General features: G+C 47.2%; 1 protein-coding gene across 2 annotated transcripts; it reads left to right on the top strand.

Moving 5' to 3' along the window:
* Nucleotides 1-217: 217 nt before the first annotated feature.
* LOC147648028 (serine/threonine-protein kinase PAK 2-like) lies at nt 218-14897 on the top strand. 2 transcript variants are annotated; one of them, XM_086867776.1, is made up of 15 exons: nt 220-480; nt 1382-1419; nt 1865-1987; nt 4872-5006; nt 5284-5628; nt 6075-6242; nt 6564-6678; nt 8062-8125; nt 8827-8875; nt 9613-9725; nt 10404-10521; nt 11216-11315; nt 11758-11954; nt 13674-13811; nt 14605-14897. In XM_086867776.1, the coding sequence occupies exons 1-15, from the start codon at nt 402-404 to the stop codon at nt 14701-14703; spliced, it is 1881 nt and encodes a 626-aa protein (XP_086723902.1). In that variant the 5' UTR covers nt 220-401; the 3' UTR covers nt 14704-14897. The 2 variants fall into 2 exon arrangements, with proteins under 2 accessions (XP_086723904.1, XP_086723902.1); XM_086867778.1 differs by lacking the exon at nt 1865-1987 and having other exon boundaries at nt 218-480.
* The last annotated feature ends 5048 nt before the right edge of the window (nt 14898-19945 follow it).

Here is a 19945-nt window from a genome sequence, read left to right as displayed (position 1 = left end):
CTGTAGGTGCTTGGGCCACTCTTGCTTTTACTCTTGGATCCCTTGAACAACAGGGTTTGTTTCACCAGGGGACTTTGTGCAGCTTTGTGACAGAGGAGAACTTCCCAGGCTATTTGGTGTTTGCTGTAGGGAAAGTTGGGTTGCTTTGCATAAATTTGCATAAATTCCAAGGCAGAACACTTGCTTTGTGATGTCAGGACATGGTTGCCACATTGTCATGGAGACATCAGAAGGTTGCCTTGGTGCACGGAAGGCCTCAGTGTCAGAGCAGCTCTTGGGCTTGCTCAGTGCAGGAGCATCCTCCTGCTTGAGGCGTTTGTCAGTGGGCAGCTGCACACTGACAGGAGCCTTGTTCTTCTTGAGTTGGAGCAGTGTCTGCAAACTGCCGCAGCAGTGCTCCAATGATGGAGCCACTCGCTGCTGCAGTTTGCACTGTTTACGGCTTTATTTATTCCGGCTATTACCTGACAAACCTGGCATGTAAGTAGAGGTTTTCCCTGGGTGTAACCTAACTTGGCTTTTGTAGGTCTTCCTGCTTTTTCTTAGTGCCTGGATTGATTTTGAAACAGAAGGACCATTAGGATGCCACTGCTTTGCTAAAGCTCCTGTCAACAAGTTTAGCAAAAATGGGATGCCTGTAGCCAGGGGTCTGCAGGCAGCATTTGCAAGGGTTCCATTCCCTGCACAGGAGAGTCTGTGGCAGCAGAGTCTGTCCTTTCCTCAGTTTGCTGGCTCAAGCAGGATAGCTTTGAAAATGCAGAGACCTTCTCAGAAGGCCTTCTTAAGACTTTGTGGTTCTCCCCACAAATGAGGGAAAGCTTCTTTTGTTCTCAGTTTTGTCATGAAAGGATTTGACTAAGTTCACCCTTTTCTGAGTGCTAGAATAGCAATACCTTTTGCAATGAAGTGCAAACTCCAAAGCAGCGAGTGTGTGCTCCTGAACGCTGGAGCTGCTGTTGCTGTGCTGCACAGTAGAACTGCCACAGCTCAGGGGGATTTGGGGGAAGATTTTCTGGGCCAATGTTTTCAGCAAGTTAATGAGAATTACTGCATGCAACTTATCTTTTAAAAAAGTATCTGAAAGGGAAAAGAGCAAAAGCTACTTTATCTGTTGGACAAGACTCGATAATTGAGTGTTAAAGAACACTTTGCATGTTCTTGATCAAGTTTGTGTTCACTTACTGGCAAAAGAGGCCAAAGTGTAGGCACAAGCAAGAATATTGCCCAGTTCCTTGTTGGATGTGTGAAAGAATGGTGTCCCCTGAGGGATGCTGTTAGAGGAAAATACCCTCTTGGTATTTGGGTTCACTTATTCTATGGGATTCAGCAGCCCAGGCAGTTTTCTCACCCCATTGCGTTCATTTTCCCTTGCTCACTGCAGGTCACCTGAGGCGTGTGTTCAGAGGTGCCGATCCTGAGGTGAGTGAGAAAGGAACCTTTGATGTTCCTGCTGCTTGGGAATTGTGGAGCAAGCTGGGAGCTTGGCCTGTGGCAGTAGAGTGTAGGTGGCCAGCTGAGTAGGCTGAAAGGAAATCCATTTCCATGTCTGCAGCAGTGATAGCAAAGGCATTGCTGCCTATTTCCTCATTTTCCACTTCAGTGCTTTAAAAGAACCAGAAGACCAGTTTTGCAGAAAGAACACTGCATATTCTTGACAGTAGCCAGGGTGGGAGATCTAATTCAGACAATTTGCAGTCCAGTTGAATTAAGCCATTTTCATTTAGTTGGAGTGACTTAGAATCCCATTGCTATCAAAGTGGATGATTTGTCTTTAGTCGAGCTGGTTGTAGAAATAGAGCAGAATAGAAGTAAGGTTATAAATGATAGGTAGCTGCCTGTCCCTAACACTACTATCTGTGCACAGAGCCCAGAACCAACAGCAGACTCTTCTCTGGCTCCCCCTGCTCCTGGAGAAGAGGCCAAAGAGGAGCAAAATGACCACGAGCCTCTAGCAGTGGTCACACCCCAGCCTGAACATTCGGAGACTGTAAGTGCCACTTCTGGCTGGTGTTGTCTTTAGTGCAAGGCACAGCTGCAAGTTCCTCAGCAGCCGGCACTTGCTGTTGGTAGCTGAGGCTGCTGAGTGCTGGAGTCGTGCCAGCACCTAGCAAGTCACCCCAGGCAATGGCAGCTGAAAAATGACTTTTGATCTGTCATGTTTAGGCCCCCAATTGCTGGGATTCTGAGAGGGGCCAGCCTGAAGCATGAAGGCTCCCTGTGCCCAGAGGAGGGAGCATTTCAAAGACACTCTGCTCAGCCATGTCACATTCTGGAGAGGACACTGTGGTCTGGAGAGTCCTGTGCCCTACAGACTGGCCAAGTAGCTGCAGGCACAAAAGATGTTGATCTGACCACACAAGTGCTTTGGGGTGGTTTGTCTCCATGGCCTTCTTGGGTGTGCTTACCTGGGAGTATTTCAGAGACACACTGGGGATGTGGAATTTCTGACTGAAATCAGGGATTTTGGTGCCTTTGTTGCCAGGTTGTTGTTTTGCCTCTTCAGGCAGAGCAGTCAGTAGCAGAGCTGACAGGTGCTCTGAGCCCACGTCTCTTCTGGCTTTTGATAAGCTGCTAAGAGATGATTTTGTGGTCCATGAATCCATGTGGGGCCACTCTTCTCTTGTGGCAGAAGACACAAATTGCACTGTCCTGAATCCTTCTTCTGAGGCAAAACCAGAGACTCCATATGTCTGTTGAGACTTTTCTTTCTGAAGTCTGCAGCTTTGAAAACTCCCCTGGAGCCTGGAGGCTGGGATAAAGCCGCAAGTCCTTGAGTGCTGTCTTGTGTTGCTAAGAACAGGAAAGGCATCTCCAAATTCTGGATGGTGTCTTGAAAGTCAAATGTGCAACTTGGTGCCTGAGCAGCTGCCTGGGACAAAGCACCCAGGGGTGTCGCTCAACAGCAGCTGAACGTGAGCCAGCGTGGGCCCAGGTGGCCAAGAAGGCCTGGGGCATGCTGGCCACGTGTCAGCAAGAGTGGGGCAGCAGGAGCAGGGCACTGAGCGTCCCCCTGTGCTGAGCAGCACCGTGGTGCTTCAAGTCTGCTTCAAGCAGACTTCCATCAATCCCGACATGACAGTGCTCCCCACTTGTGCCTGTTTCCTGCGAAACATCCCCTCCCTGTAGCCAAGAAGATTAGACCCTGGAGTGGGTGACAATTTCATCTTTTGCTTTGTTTATTTGTCTATTGGTTTGATTATAAAAAGGACTCTGTGTAATTTCTCCTTCTGCAGCCATTAAAGGTGCTTTGGCTTAGTCCTTCCTGCCCACTTGCAGCACTGGAAGAAACTCTGTTAGAATTTGAATTTGGAAGATGGCAGTTCTGGAAAATGCAGTATTTTTGCAGGAGAACACATAGTTTGGGGTGGGGATGATGGGGCAGAAGGAGCTGTTCTGGTGCCAGGCCAGACAGCAGGGCTTGCACATCACTTTCAGGTGAACAGTGCCCATGCCTTTTGGCAGCCCATGGTTGATCAATAGGTGTTGTGTTTGGGAATTGGGCAGGAAATCAATGGCCTTGCATTCCAGCTGGTGCTGAGAGATCAGAGATGCTGGGAGGGGCTGGGCTTCATTTCTGATTGCAGCCACTTCAGCACCATCAGTGTGGGTGAGTCCAAGAGAAGAACTTGTCTGAGCACAGATGCACAAAGACTGCAGTTCCCAGAGCAGTGCTCTGGGTCTGACAGCAAAGCACTGACACAATCCAGATTCCCCAAGAGTGTGATTTATTGAAGCAACAGGAGAGCAAGTTCAGCACTGCTGCTGATGGGGGCACTGGCTACCAAGTATAGGAAGAGAAAGTATAGCAAGAGAGTTTATAATAGTGATTATCTATCTATCTATCTATCTATCTATCTATCTATCTATCTATCTATCTAACTCTATTTGATAGATATCAAATATTCCATTTGAATATTCCCATCTCTGCTCCAAAGCAGTTGGTGGTATAAAAGTCACCTAAAGGCATCCCTTTGAGGAGAGGAGGAGAGACAGGTTCCATTGACTGATCCGGAGCAGGCAGAGATGATTCCCCCTGCAGAGATGGTTGTTTTTTCCCCTCACAGCTCTTTTCCTCCTCCACTCTCTTCTGCTGTGAAACCTTCTTTATATGCAACAAATTGCTGCATGTCCTAAGGGAGTGGAACAATCTCAAGCTCTAGGTGGAGTTTGGAGACTTTGGTCATACATGCATTACACGACACATGGTTTCCTTCATTGGCATCCCTAGGGGTGTGTCAATTCATTTGTTGATGGGGCCTTTGGAGGATCTCTGTTAGTGCTGCTCAGAATTCTCAGCTGACAAAAGAGGGAGGATAAACACCTTGGTCCTCTTCCATATACTCAGGTGGCCATAGGGGCTCCCTGACCTCCATTTGAAGATCAAATTGCACACATCCTTATCTCTGAACGAGCAGGATTTCTAACAAGAGTGTAGATGTCAGAAAGGCAGGAATGGTGGTGCAGGCCTGAAGAGAACATAAACTCCACAAGTGTCTCTCACAAGGGATGAAATCACACAGGAAGCCACCTGCAGAGCCAGGATGGAACTGTGGGACAGGGCTGAGTGTGAGTTGACTATGGAAAGACAAAGAGGACAGAGCAGAAGGGGAGGGAGGCCCTCAGCAGACCCTTGAGAAATGGCACACATTTCCTGTCAGCTGCCCAAGAGTCTGTTGGGGACTCAGACCCAGCTGGACCCAGATTGTACTGCCAGTGTCACTTTGGAATCTGTGTCTCCCCATGGGCAGAGAACAAGCCAGGAGAGCAGCAGCACAGTGCTTTGGGAACGTGTGAGCCCATCAGTGTTTGAGTCTTGGCCCACAAATGTTGTGTGGGGAGTTGAAGGCCATGTTCTCTTGCTTTCTTTGCAGGTTGTTCTGGAGAAAGAGCAGGAGCAGATTGATTTGTCAGAGATGCCATGCCAGACTGAGGGAGAGCTGTTGCCAGCCCGAGAGCAGGAAGAGCAGCTTGGGCAGCAGGTGGAAGAGGCACTGGAGAATGGCCAGGTAAGCCTGACTCAGCAGGTGACAGAATGCAGGGCAGGAAGAGGGGCATAAAACACAGCTCTTGGGACTGAGGAGGCCAGGAGTCCTAGAAGCACTGAAAGGACAGAGCCTTGTAATCTGCAGAGATCAGCTCTGGGACAGGAGGGTTACAGTGGAAGCAGAGGTGGTTAAGCAGGGTGAAAGAAGCGACTGAATGAGTGTGATTTTGAGGCTGAAAGAGGGAAAAGCTGAGCCTTATGGCAGCTCCCAGTCACTTGTTCTCCATTTGTGTATACAGAACATCAAGGCAGAGCCACAAGCAGAGCTGCCTGAAGCTCAGAATGCCATCGTGGCGGTAAAGAGAAGGCACCAGGAAGACATGAGGAACATTCAAGAGGAGATGACACTCTATCGGCAGAGAAGAGATCAACAAAACAAGGTGAGTGATAGAGTGGCAGCCACTCCACTCATCAAGCTGTCTCTCTCATGTGTTTTAGAGGACAGCAAGGAAAATCTCCAGGCAGAGATGCAGGATATTCGGGCTAGGATCAACGAAAGGGAGAAGAGGCTGGAGGAAGAAATGAAGATGGTGGAAGAGGAAATCAATCACCTGATTCAGGAGAAGAATTTTCTACATAAACAAGTGAGTGAAACAGCAATAGACACTGCAGTCATTGCAGTCTGGTGGTTTCAGCCCCTCTTGCCTTTCCTCTGCAGAGCAGCAGGGAGCTAGGGTGATGCCTCTCAGTGCCATCCTGCTGTAGTGTCTATCCCAGCTGCTTTGAAGGAAATTTCCTGGTGTGCTGAATCCCAACTACTGCTCTGGACAGTGGCACAAGTCATTTTCCCCTTTTGCCAGCACTCATCTGAGTGCATTCCTGCTGGCCTCTTCCTGCTCTCCTTGTTTCTTCAGGTGTTTTTGCAAGTGAACACAGTCACCCAGATAGATGTTGAACACAAGCCACAAGCTGTCTGTATCCCTTGGGGAATCTGCTCCTCTCCTGCTCGTTCCCTTTCCTCACAGTCAATGAGCCTTGGCAGAAAGGGACAAGCTGTAGTCTCTGACTGCTTTGTTCTGTTTGACTTGAGGTGGAAATGTTGACATCTCACCTGGCAGCCTGGGAAGGCTTCCAGCAAATGACTGGTGATGAGGAGCCCCAAGGTTGGCGTGAGGCACAGCAACTGTCCCAAGCAAAGATGCTGAAGGTTGGGAATGTGTCAAAGATGGTGGAGGAAAAGTGGACTCATTGTGAGGAGGTACAACATTTGAACAAGGAGCTGCAAATGTGTCTGCAGACTTTGGAGGGGGAAAGGGATCCTTGGGAGGAAATGGAATGATCATTGCTGCAGTCATCCTTCAGAAAATCCATGAAAATGGAATATGAAGGTGTCTATGAACTCAAATAAAACAACCTCTGGTTTTGACCATTTGGTTTCAGAAGCAGGTGTCCAAAAAAATCCAGTTTATGAGCTTGGCATGTGGCTAAGAGCAACTTCTTACGGGCTTGAATTTGAAAAGGGTACTCGGGGTAATCTCTGCCAGTCACTTTTCTGACACCAACTCATTTCTACTCTCAGAGCTACCAAGGAGCCTTCGTTCCCCTCCCTGAGAAGTGGAGCCTGTGCAATTTCTTCATCTCCAGCACTGACACAGATGCTGCTCAGCCACAGGAGGATTTCCCGGAGCTACTGAGTACATCTAGTTTATTTCTTGTCTGAGGGACAGTGAATTGTGTGCACGTGCCAGACTTAGCTGTACCAAATGTTCCTCCTCAGTTTGGTGTCACAGGGACATTTAGGTCTCTCCACAGGAAGTGCTCTGCTTCGAGGCAGGGAGAGAGCACTCTGCATGTTCCTGCTGTCCCTGAGGGCAGCCTGGACTGGTTAAAGTTTACCTGGCTTCCCTTTCTACTGAAGAAAGAAGCAGGAATTGTTGCTGGAGCAGTTGCTTGAGTTCTACCCATTGGCCCAACCCCTGCTCAGATCAGTCTCTAGGAAAACACATCAAGCCCTCTGTGATTCTGCAGCACAACCCATTTAATCTGCTTCTTGCCCATAAGAGCTGCCAGTGTTGTACCCTCCCATAAAGACCTGGTGGGGCTGAGAAAAGATCCCGGTTGATTCTGTGTGTACTTTCACCTGTTGAGACAAAAAAGGGCATTGATCCACACCTCGGTGTGTCTGATGCCTAAGCCAATCCCGTTGTGTCCTGAATGGGGGCAGCAGCTTGTCAGGGGCTCAGGCTGGCTGTGGCTTGTGGCCATGGCTTGTCAGTGCTCATGCTTGGCCTTTGGCAGCCTTGCTGTGTGCCCTGGCCCTGAGGGCTGCTCTGACTGCAGGGGCTGGAGCCTTCCTTAGCTGGGAGAGTGGCGCTGCCGCCCGGCCGGCCGCTGCAGAGCTGAGCTGGCCCGAGGCAGCAGCCCCTCGTCTGGGCCGGCTTCTGCACGGCACGGCCTGGACTCCCGAGAGGGACAGCATCTCCTCTGGGCAGCTGTGCGTGTCACAGCGGCGCCTGAGCAGCACTGCTCTCCTCGCTGCCCTTGCCCGCTGTGCCCACTTGGGAAGGTGGGGGGAACGTGTGCGGTGCTGAGAGGCCGAGTCCAATGGCAGCCACTGATCCGCGCTGTCAGGGTGAAGGGAAGCACTGGGGTTCTTCCCATGGGCCATGGGCAAGGGCGTCTTGGAGCTCAGCCTGCTCATACAGGGTGAGGGTCCTGATGCCAAAAGCCCCCTTGGAATGGGTTACAGCATCAGCTGCTCTGCTTTACAGATGGAAAGCCATTCATTCTTTTGGCAAATGCTGCAAGCTAGAGAAGATGCCCTCCTCTCCTGGGAATGCATCTCCCTGGGCTTTATTTCCTGACAAGAGAAGTCTTCAAAGGACTGGACAAAACCAGTCTCTCTGCTGGCCATTTGGACTGCAGAACTGCCTGGCTTGTTGCTCTTGCTCTTGTTGTTGTGGTTGCTGCCCAGCTGACCACAAAGGGTTCAGAGTCCCAGACAGTGGGGCTTTCTTATCTCCTGGAAACTGGAATTTCTGCATGAAAGTGAGAATCTTGCATTTTGTTTCCCTCAGGGAGAATGGTGAACATGGAAAATCCCATACGAAAATACATTGAACTGGAAAATCTCGGCAGCGGGTGAGTCCACAGATACTTCTACACAGCCTTGGGCCAGGTGTTTCGCTGGTGGAATATCCATCAAGTGGGAAGTCAGACAAGCTGCAAACATGTTCAGACACCAGGGTTAGTCTGCCCCACCTCTTAGTACTGGCCAGAATTTGTAAGTGTGCTCAGAAGGCATTGCCAAAGACCTCCCCATGCTGCCAACCAAGGTCTTGCCTGCAGCAAGGAACAGAACCTGGTAGATCTCTTTGTCTCTCAAGTGTGGGACAGCTCTGTGGTAATTTCCTTAGCATTTGTGTATGTCTCAAGATCATAGAATTTTGCCACACGAATGACAGGAGAAGAATCCTGCTTACCTGAAAGAGCAACCCGTCCCCTTATGATAGCTGTCAGATAACAGTCCTCAGGGACATTTCTTTCCAAGAGTTTGCTAAAGGAAATACTCCATGCTCAGGATTAGAACTGCCCAGTTTAGAAACTGATAGCCGAGATGAAGGAATAAGCTGTCTTTTTGAGCTGAGGCAGGAAAGCCCAGCACTTCAGGAACAGGCCCAGTGCCCATGCACTGGAGGGGAAAATGTATCATCTGCCTTCTGGCAGACCCCTCCTGCAACCTGCAGCTTTTAGGTATTTACAGCAGAGATCTCCTGTCTGGAGTGGCTTTCACTGCAAGATCTAAATGGCTTCTCCTTTCTTTGCTGCTGTTTTGTTTCTAGAGCTTTTGGAGAGGTTTCTAGAGCACTTGACATTACCACAGGAGGAGAGGTAAATGTCAACAGCCCCTGCAGACTCTGCTGCTCTCAAGGCCTTTCCCTACAGGTGACATCTGTGCCTGAAGCTTTGGGTAGAGCTGTGCAGCAAAGACACAGGAAGCACAGACTGGTGCCAGCCTGCAAATTGCACTTGGGACAGTCTTTGTCCTTCTCAGCTGCCAGTAGGAAGGCAAGGAGGGCAGTGGTTCCTTGCAGAGAAGGACGTGCCCACTTGCTCTCATTTGCTAAAACCAAGGTTTAGCATCTCACTTAGAGCATCTCACTGCTCTTTGGGGCTACAGCTTCAGAGTCCTGAATCCTCATTTCTGGTTGACAGCAAATACATCTGAATGTTACTGGTAGCTCATTAGCCACTTGGGAGCTGTACGTAGGGAGAGATCTGCAAGGTGTCCCTAAAAGCCCAAAGGCCTGCCTGTATCCACAGAGTACCAAGGCACAGATTACTTCTCTGGAAGTGCAGGCAGAGCAGCAGAGAGTGTGGTCAGAACTTTGTGGGTGAGAGTTGATACACCTTTGTTACCAAGTGGACAAGACAAAGTGGTCAGTTGTCATGTAACTGTCCCCAAGGGAGCAGAGCAATGGGCTGTTGGATTGTCACTTCCTAATTACTCCAATGTCTAATCACAAGGTGCTTTGGCACAGCTTGGCTGTGCCATTCCAGAATCACTCACTCCATGTGAGAAGCTCCATGCCAACTTCCAAAGTTACTCATTTTCAATATCATTTTAGGTGGCCATAAAGAAAATCAATCTTCAAGAACTGGTCGGGAAGGAAGCAACTGCTTATGAACTCATGGTCATGAAAATGAATAGGAACCCCAGCATTGTGACCTATTTAGAGAGGTGAGGGATTCTTGTTTTATCCCACCAATATTTATTTACATACTTCATGCCTGCAAAGTTAAAAACCCACTTTGGATACTGGCAGAAAAAAGAACTCTTAATTACTGGTTAATTATGATTTCTCACCTTATCTCCAGTGGATGGAAGAGATTTTTGCATTTTGTCTGCATTATTCTACCCTGGCAAATGCAGTTTGAAAATTGTCCAAAAATCTGGACCAGCCCTATCTTAAGAACAAAACACCCTGTAAATTCATTTCCTCCACATTGGATTGGGGCTTAACTTTTTCAAGTTTTTAGGAGCACCTTTGAAGTGCTGATAAACCACCCTAGAGAGAAGATTTCCCTTGCATTGCTGCCCTTTTTCCATTGCTGTGAATGCCAGGAAGACTCGGTGCTTATTAAAAGAGATACCATGTGTGACAGCTTTTTTATCTGGGCTGTTACAAAAGTGCATTTTTTGCTTGCTGGCCATTTAAGACATCTCCTTTTTTGTACATGTGCCATTCTCCTTGAGACTGCACAGACTGCAAACCCTGCACAGCCTAGAGGCAATGTCTATTCCTTTTATTCTGTCCTTGTCACAAAGGCACCCAGAAACAAGAATCAACTGTTGTCTTTTGCAAACAGCAACGTAGCCATGCATGTTCATCTCCACACCCTTGTTTCCTTCTTTCAGTTACTTTGTGGGGAAGCACCTTTGGCTGGTGATGGAGTACATGGACGGAGGCACTCTGAGAGATATCATCAGTGAGACTCAAATGTCAGAAGGAGAGATTGCAGTTGTCAGCCGTGAGGTCAGGGATCCCACCTGTGCTTCCAAGGGCTTGAGCAAGATTGTCTAGGAAACTGGGGCTCAGAATGGGAGTGATTTCATGGGCCAAGCTTGGTTTCTGTCTTGCTGGTATGCTATGGGCAAGCAAGAGCCTTTCAAGTGAACTGCCTGCCAGTGTCCCTGCACTCACTCTACTCACTCCTTGTACTCTTATCTCCTGCTGTTGTAGTCTAGTTCTGTCGCTTCTATTTGGATTTGCTGTTCTCCACCTTGCCTCTCTAAATGCTTACTTTGTGCTTATTTACACTACATTCCTTACCTCTTAAAGCAAAGATGCTGGTGGCAGGATTTGAAACAAGCAGCAAAGAAAAAAAGAGGGACTAATTTCTTTTAGGTCTCAGCAGAAAAGGATAGTAGTGCAGCCCAAATGCTGTTTGCTTCTGAGCACACCCACTGCAGCTGCAGTCACTCTGCCTGGTTTGCAGGGGACAGTCTACAACAGCAGTTGCTGCTGCTGTTGCAAAAGCTGCCATGCCTTTCCTGACAAAGGTCCTGCTCTGCTCCTGTTGCAGCAGCAGGCTCTTCCTCTCAGTGGCACTGTGTTCTGCCATTACTCCCCATTCCCCTGCAAAGGGAATTTTTACAGCTGTTTCCTTGCTTGTGTGATGAAATCACATCACTCATTTTTGCCCCCCTGTTTCTGTTTTTTCTCTCAGTGCCTGCAAGGACTGGATTTTCTTCACTCCAACCATGTGATCCATCGAGATGTGAAGAGCTGCAACATCCTTCTCAGAATGGACGGCTCTGTCAAGCTGGGTCAGTGTATTCTTGGTGAGGTTCAGCCTCCCAGGGATGTGGGGTGTGGGGCTGCTTTCAGTGACTGCCAGCTCCCCAAAAATGGTGCTGCTGGCAGTGCAGGTGCCCCTGCTGTGAGCTGAAGGCACAGCTGTGATGTGCACAGAGGTATGACAAGGTACCACAAGCAGTCAAGAGTGGCATTGCTGTGTCCCATCCAAAGGGAAGGAGCTACAATCTAAAGCTTCAGAAAAAGAAAGGCCATTGCTGGAGGAAGTGTAAAAAAGGTGGGGATTTTTTGAAGCAGCCAATTCCATATTTCCTTGGTTAAAGCCCTGAGGAAATTGAGCAGGAATGGATTTCCAGCAGATGACAAAGTGCATTCTGAGACTGGGAGTGAGCAATGCTTTTGCTTGGTTTCCTAATTGGAGCTGCCTTTCATGGTGTGTTGTTTTCTCCACAGCTGACTTTGGCCTCTCTGCTCAGCTCACCCCTGAGCAGAGGAGACAGATCTCCGTGGCCAGCACTTCGGGGTGGATGGCGCCTGAAGTCGTGAAAGGTCACCCGTACGGCCCCAAAATGGATATATGGTCTTTTGGAATCGTGGGCATCGAAATGGTGGAACGAGAAGTTCCTTCCTGGAATGAAACTCCTGTCTCGGTAAGGCGCATATAAATGCCATTGCCATCTGCTGGCATTACTTCCACCAAGGTCCCCTTCTAAAAATGTCCCTGCAGCACATCAGCATCCGCTGTAGGTTTGGTTGCATCAGCAGGCAAGTGGCAGGTACCCAGTTCAGAAACGTGCCATTTTGGCCTGCAGCCCTGCTGGCCTCCGTGACATTTCTCTTTTGCTTTTTGAAAATTCTTGAAGCTTGTCTCTGAAGGAGAAGAATTTTTCAGTGGAGAGTTCAGCAGTGTGATAAATATCCTTTGAGATGGAGTTGGGACCTTCCTGTTTTCAATTTTCTAGAAGAAGAAAAAATGAAAATAAAGAAAAGGGAATGGAAAAGAAAAAGCAGAAAAAAAGAGAAATGGGACGAGAAAAAAAGAAAAAGGAATAGGATAAGGAAAAGGGGGAGGAAGAGGAAGGGAAAAGGGAAGGGAAAAGGAAAGAGAAAGAAGGAAAAGGAAAAGGAAAAGGAAAAGGAAAAGGAAAAGGAAAAGGAAAAGGAAAATATAAAATTAAACTTAAAATTAAAAATAAAAATAAAATCAGAAAAAGAAAAAGAAAAAGAAAAAGAAAAAGAAAAAGAAAAAGAAAAAGAAAAAGAAAAAGAAAAGGAAAATAATAGAACAAAAAGGAAAAGTAAACAGAAAATACAAAAATCAAAGTAGTTCTGCTTACTTTTTCCTTTATTAAACAAAGCACATCCATTTTTGTCCAAATTCTAGCATCTTTTCCAAATCCTGTGGGACCTCCAAACTTTCAGGCTTTCAAGTCATCTGTACATTGTTCTGTCATGTGTCTGGGTGGCCTGGATAAGTTCAGGATGTGTTTTTCTCCAGCTGCAGTTAGAATTGTGTGCCAAAGCCCCGGCTGTTTCTTGGTACTTGAACAGGAGGATGAGCCTGCAGTCAGGTGCCTGGGGCTGGGATCCAAGGGGTGCGGTTGACGCCGGTGCTGTTCCTTTAGCACAGGAGCAGGGCCATCCCTGGGTTGCACAGCGCTAGTGACAGTGAGGACTCCTCACCATGCCCACTAGCTGAGCTCAGCTGCAGAGGGACGGGATAAAACCTCCTTTTTGACCTCTGTTGCTGTGGGAAAAGTGAAGGAAGTTTTCCTTTGGCTTGAAGAGGATCAAAGTCTCCTTGGTCAGCATCTATTTCATTGCTACCAGCACTGGTGGGCATTTTCATGCAGACTCCTAGGCCTCTCCCCACTGTCATTTCTGTCTGTTTTAAATGCTTTCTGCATCTGCATTTCTTTCAAGAACAGAACAAAAAGCTTGATGATTTTTGTTTCATGGAAGCTGTGCTTAAGGGACCAACAAGCATGGCAGTGATCCCTTTTGTGTAATAATCCTTGGAAATAGTATAGCTAGAGCTATAGCTATTCCCCCTCCCAAATGGCCTGTCAAGCTATTCACACAAGTTGGAGTGAATCCTCAGAGAAGCAAAAGCTGCATTTGGTGATGAAGTTCTCATTAACCAGAGAACTAGTCAGTGAAAATCAGCTGCCAAGGCAAGATCTGCTGGATGTTGGAAAAGCTGGGGTTGCCTCGGTGTTTAAGTTTTTTATAGGTATAGGAAAGTCATCTCTGCCTCTCTGCCAGGGCAAAAAATGCCACTGCAGAGTGGAGCTGAAACACTGGGCTCTGGGAGAGCAGTTGCAGATGGGAAAGAAGCAGGTGGAGCCTTGTGTTTCCTTTTTCTCCAGCCTCAACTCCTGATAAACATAAGAGGGACACCAAAGCTGTGGCAGCCCAACCTATTCTCGCTTTTGCTGCATGACTTCCTGAGCTGCTGCCTGCAGACAGACGAGGCACAGCGCTGGTCTGCTGAGGAGCTCCTGCAGGTAAAATGCCAAGGGGCTGCAGGTGAAACAGTGTCTGAGGGATGGGCTCCTCCTCCGCTGAAATGCAAGGCATCAGATGTGCCCCCCTCCTCCTCACCTCCAATCTTCCTTCTGTTCAAATGGAAATGGCGAGGAATTCTAGCAGGACTGGCAGGGACCTGTAAAGCTCATGTGGTCCAAGTGCCCTGCAATGAGCAGGGACATCTTTAAAGGGATCAGGATGTCCAGAACCCTCTCCCACCTGCCTGGAATGGTTCCAGGGACAGGGCACCTACAAGCTCTTAGGACAACCTGTGCTAGTGTTGTTTGTGTGCCCAAGGAAACAAGTTCTTCCTTAGACTTCTTCTGATTCCATCCCCTTTTTCTTTAAACATATTAGCCCATGTCCTGTTGTCACTGGACCTATTAAAAAAGATGTCCTGCACACCCTCAGAAGCCACTCTGAAGTTTTGGAAAGTAGCTAGAAAGTCTCCCTGGGGCCTGTTCTTCTCCAGGCTGAATAACTCCAGCTCTCTCAGCCTGGCAGAGAAAGCACCATTTCTAGAGCCCTGCTAGGGCAAAAGTCCCATCAAAATGAAGAAAGAAGAATCAATGGATGAGTGGGATTCTGGGCCAGGTTTGCCTGTGATGGCAAGGTCCTGCACGTGAAGATGGAGATGCAGATGCCCCCATTGGTCCCCTTTCTGGGTCTGTCTGGGAACCAGAGGAATCCTGATGGAGGCTGTGAAGCATTGAGCTTGGAAAGTCATGGTTAATTGAGTTTTGTTGATTTCTTTTTTTCCCTTTTGGGCAGCATCCACTTGTAACATTAACTGAGCCTGTGTCCAGCCTGGTGCCGCTGATCATTTCAGTGAAGAGGAGGAAGGAGGAGAAAACATCAGGACCAGCGTAGAGTCAGCTTGTAGACTAGGATTGTAGAGTAGGGTTATAGAGTCAGATTGTAGACTAGAATTATAGAGTAGGGTTATAGAGTAGGATTCTGAACTAGGATTGTAGAGTAGGGTTCAAGAGTAGGATTGTGGACTAGAATTGTAGAGTAGGGTTATAGAGTAGGAGTATAAATCAATAAAATTTCTGAAATTTTAACTCATCTGGAAGATTGCTTTCTTTTTTACCCTGTGAATAAACTCAGCATTTCCTTCTGACTTATCAGTTGTCTCTTCAAGGTGCAAAGTGATATTCATGGCTTCTTTGGTGTGCTTTGAAAGTGGGGAAGGCTCTTCTTCAGTCATCCTCTCCAAAGTGCATTGCCTTTGGAATTTGGCTCACTGGCTGGGTTTTGCCCAGCTGTGTGGTATGTCTAATTGAGGCAGAAAGGGCAATGGCATTTGCAGGCAAAAGCAGTGGAGGAATGGGGCAGCCAAAACTTCCTGTGCAGATGCAGGCCTTCAGCTGTGACTCCAGAGCATTTGGGTTCCTGCCATTTGGATTTGTATCCCTGTGGTGGTTTCACATTGATTGATATTTGGAGAAGGAAGAAACCACCTATGGAAGAGATTTCTCGGAAAGAAGCTGCTGGGAGCTCCTGTGCCCGGGAAAGGTCAATAGCTGGCTAGTGCTGAGAAGTGACAACATTTTGAACCATTTAGAAATTAGATCTGCCTCTGTGAGATCTACATTTTTAAAAATAAAGTTTGGGAAATCTCTCTCTTGGCTTCCGGACCCAGAAGGTGACGGAGCTCTGGTGAGGCCGGCCCTGCTCACCCACGGCCTGTGCTCCTGGGAGAGGCTGGGCCGGACCCCAGTGGCTCCTGGACGGGGGATGGAGGCTGCAGAATCCCAGCCCCAGGCAAGGCTGGGCCACAGCTGCTGACATCTCGCTGACACTAAACCCTCTCCCCAGCACACACCTATGGCTCCAGGCCAAGCCTCCCCTCCCAGCAGCTGCCGGGCAGAGAGAGGGGCCCAGGGCAGCCTGAAATCATCATCATAATTGCTGCAGCCACTGCCCATGACCATCTGCAGACCTGGCAAGATTTAAACCTTTCATTTAACCCTATCAGTGCACAGATGAGACCTGCAAACCACCATTCTCCCCTCAAGAGAAAAGGACAAAGTGGGGACACGTAGAAGACAACATGAAGACACTGGGGTCATTAAAGTAAGAATCAAAGAAGGTGAATGAGGAGATGTCTCAGTGTTGGGCTGAAAATTTCTTTTGGTAGGGCTATGGAGATAGAAAATGATACACAGAAATATCTCCTTCAATTCATGAGAGAGGATGGGGGAATGAAGCATTCAAACTGTGCATGTGGACAGAGGCATGCACTGATAAGAAGTCAAGCAGATGTTGCAGTAGCTGTGATCCCATGAGAAGTCTGAACAGAGAGCGAGAGAGATGAGAGTGAGGAAGACCTTTTGTCCCCAGGGAGAGAAGAAGAAAAGCTCTGTTCCCAGAGGTGATGACAGAGACAGATGAAGGGAACATTCGCCTTTGAACAACTCATCCTTAAAATAATACCCCATGAGTTCATAGCCCATGAAGACACTTGTAGCAGGGCTGTGAAAATGGGAAAGATTTCACAATTGCAGAACTTAACCTGGGCAGATGCTATCTGTGGAAATGAAAAGCCATGAGAGAACTGTTTCATGTAGAGAAGTCTCGGTGGCATGGCAAGAGAAATCTTCTCTCCCTTCACGAACTGACAGAGGAGTATTGTATTGTTGGTACTGATTTAACATCCCATGTTTTGTGTCTGTGCTGTCAGCTTGAAAAGGAAAGAAGTTAGTCAGGGGGAGGAAAGGAGTCCTGGAAGTCTTATTCTGATGCTTCTCCTTCTTGTAGTCCTGTTAATAAAGTTTCTTTATACCTTTTATGTTTTGAGCCTGTTTTGCCCTTCTCCTAATCCATATCTCCCAGCAAAAACAAATGAGTAAGTGCACTGGTGATTTTAGCCAGTGCTAAACCCACCACATTATTTAGTAATTATAAAATAGAATTATTACAAGAAAAATAATTGTCCTGGTGTGACTTTATATATCTTGAGTTCTGTACCCTTAAGGTTTGTTTGGGAACTGGGGTAAGTTGAAGCTGCTGGAGGCTGATGGGACTTTTTTCTCCTGACCAATTACTAGCCATTTCTGAGAACTCCCAGTGATTCTGACCATTGAAAAGTGAGATCAACTTGTGAATACCTATCGTAAGGCTTAAGACTGGGAATTTCTTGTTCTCTTTGGTTTCCATCTTTTGAACAGGTAACAATGCTCCGGCTCCGGCTCAGCCTCTTCCTCCCCAACCAGGCCGGACAAGGCCGCGGAGGGTGGGGGGAAGGAGAAGAGCAGAGGCAGCCGGCCTGACTTGGTTTGCAGTTTGTGCCACTGAACTGAAACCTGACTCCATGAACATCTGCAGCTTTCCAAGACTTGAACTCTTTTACTACCTGGATGAGACTTACAGATTAACCCTTTTTTCCCAGAGTGAGGGGAAGAGAGAGGGATCATCAGCATGAAGAAGGCACAATAAAACCATCAAAGTCAGTGAAGAAAAGAATTAAGTTTTAGATGGGGAAGAGAGAATAAGGAAATGCTTTAATAAGCTGAAATATTTTTCTGTTAAAGCTATAGAGATGGACAATAGTGTTCTGAAAATAAAATTCCTTTAATTCATGACAGAGTATATTGGGAGGAATAGAGTGTTTCAAAGTGTGGATTTTAAGCAAAAGGTGGAGTAGTTGTGATACGTGATGTGCTGGAACAGAGGGGGAGAAGTAATAGTTGAAGATTTGTGGCTTTGTAGAGGCAAAGAAAAACCTTCTGTTTCCAGGGAGGCTCAGAGAGACAGATGAAGAGAACTTTTGCCTTTGAATAACTCATCCCTAAAAATGACATCCCTAGAACCATTTGACCCATAACACACCTCAGAGTGATGTGAAATGGGAAGAGACAATTGATGGCAGATTTTTGCGCAGCTGGCATCAGAGAAATAGAAAGTTATGAAGAAAATTAGTTCTCTTGTGAAAAACTCCATAGATTAGCAGAAGAAGACTTCTGTTTCTCTATAAGTACAGATGAAAAGACTATAGCAAGAATTGGGACTGTTGCAAGCACCAAAGTTGTTTTTTTGTCTCTATATTGTCAGGTGAACAAGGGAATGGTTGGGTAGTGGTGGAGAAAAGGGTTTTCTGGAGGTTTAATTCTGGTTTTCTTATTCTTGTAGTTTTTGTTAATAAACTTTCTTCATTCCTTTTAAGTTTGCAGCCTGTTTTGCTCTTGTTCTAATCCATATCTCCTAGCAAGAAATAAGTAAGTTTTCTAGTAATTTTTTTAGTTACTGCTTTAAAACCACAACATTTATTTGGTGTGTTGGCCGGGAAACAAAATTAGCAAATCTAAACCACTACACAAATTAATTTATTATTCTTGGTGTTTGCCAAGAAGCTGAAATTAGCAAATCTAAACCACTACAATCCCTAAGTGCAATCTCTTTGGCTGGATGAGAGTCTTGCTCAAGTGAGAAAGCAGAAAGATCAGTGGTGGTGCTCTGCAAGGTCTCCTCTGGTGCAGAGCTGTCAGCGACTGGGAGGTGAGAGCAGGCTGTAAGAGGCGGTGCCAGGTTTCCCTCATCTGCCTCACAACCATGGCAAGAACAGAGACCGAGACCCTGAAGACCACAAGGGACTTTGTGCAGAGCTTCTGGCCTGGTTGAGGTGGATGTTTGCTAAGTGATTGTTTGGAGGTGTGCTTGACCTGACACCAGCTTTCCAGAGCAACAGGTCACAGCACAAGAGTGATTGTTTGCAGGTGTGTTTGCTGTGCTGCCACGCTACACTGCCTTAATTCCTGCTGGTGAGCAGGGACTTGTGAAGAGCGGCCTGCTCTGTGCCTTACACCGGCTTCTCAGAGCAATGAGTCACACCACAATAGCCTATAAATCTCCCCACCTTTTGGGCAACTGCCCCTCCCTTTGAAACAGACTATAAAAGTGACTTTTCTAAGTTACTTTCAGAGAGAGATATGTCCCCACAGAAGACACCAGCACCCCCATCTCGTCCATTGGTAGCTATAACCCCCTTCTTTTTTCTCTCTTTACTTTGCTTCTTTATCCCTCCCTTCACTCTCTCTCTCCTTCTCTCTCTCTCTCTCTCTTTCTTATTCTCTCCCTCTCATCTATTGCATAACCCATGTTGCTGGCACTAAAATAAAGGTACATTGTTGCTGTTATGATCTAACCTGAAATTCCTTGGTGTCCTTTTTGCACTCGGAGATCATACGAACCTCTCACAACTCCCGCTTGTGTTAGAGGATCGTGACAGAGGCCCTGCCATATTTGATCCATGTTTGAGCAGGTCAACAAGACAATGAAGAAAACGGTATCAGTTACGGGGTGGGAACTTGACCCTTGCAATAGAAACAATGGATTGGTCAATGGGTGGGCAGTTAACTTTTGAAAGAGGAACTGTTCATAATGGAGGCATTGTTGGCATGGAGTCGGTATTCTGAGCCATTGTGGTCTCATCTCACGTGCCGGCCATATGGGAGCTGATGCTGTCACTGGGAAAATTCCACTCCTGAGCAGGAGATATAAGGCCTGCTTCTGGGCTGGAGGAGTGAGAAGGACAAAATGCAGACGGATTTGATGCAGGGGATGTCCTGAAAGTGCACTGCCTACATGCCTCTCCTGCCGAGCACCATGCTTCACCTCCTTCTTCTGCTCAGTGGGTTTCTGGGAATCCAGGGGTTGGTATGTATTCTTTGCTTCTGCAACTAATGGAATAAATTTTCTTTGCAACCCCCACTGTGTCTTGGCTTCTTTTCTACATGGGTCTCCTTCTGAAGCTATGACAATGACTACCAGAGAGCTTCAGGACAAGCCTATTTCCATTTCAATATATTCTGAGACAGGATTTAAATATGTCAAGTAATCTGGGGAAATGTTTAGCCTGTGAGTTTCAGCAAAGTACCGAAGATGTCTTAGTTCCATGGATACAAGCTAGTAGGTGAGATTGCTACATGTGCACAATTTAGGGAAGGGATTCTCCACACACCCTGCACTGAAATAGAGTAATATTTCCTTTTGAACCCTGAGCTGGCTGTGGGGATTGGGCCCTGCTTGGTCACTTTCATTTTGGCCATTTCTCTTGAGCAGGTAAGAAAGATCAAAACAAAATCTTTTCCAGCTCTTTCCCTCTAGTTTA

This window comes from Cyanistes caeruleus, chromosome Z (assembly GCF_971803275.1).
Source record: "Cyanistes caeruleus chromosome Z, bCyaCae1.hap1.1, whole genome shotgun sequence".
Classification (NCBI taxonomy): Eukaryota; Metazoa; Chordata; class Aves; order Passeriformes; family Paridae; genus Cyanistes; species Cyanistes caeruleus.
Note: the sequence above shows the minus strand (reverse complement) of the source record. Positions and strands in the feature narration are given on the sequence as shown.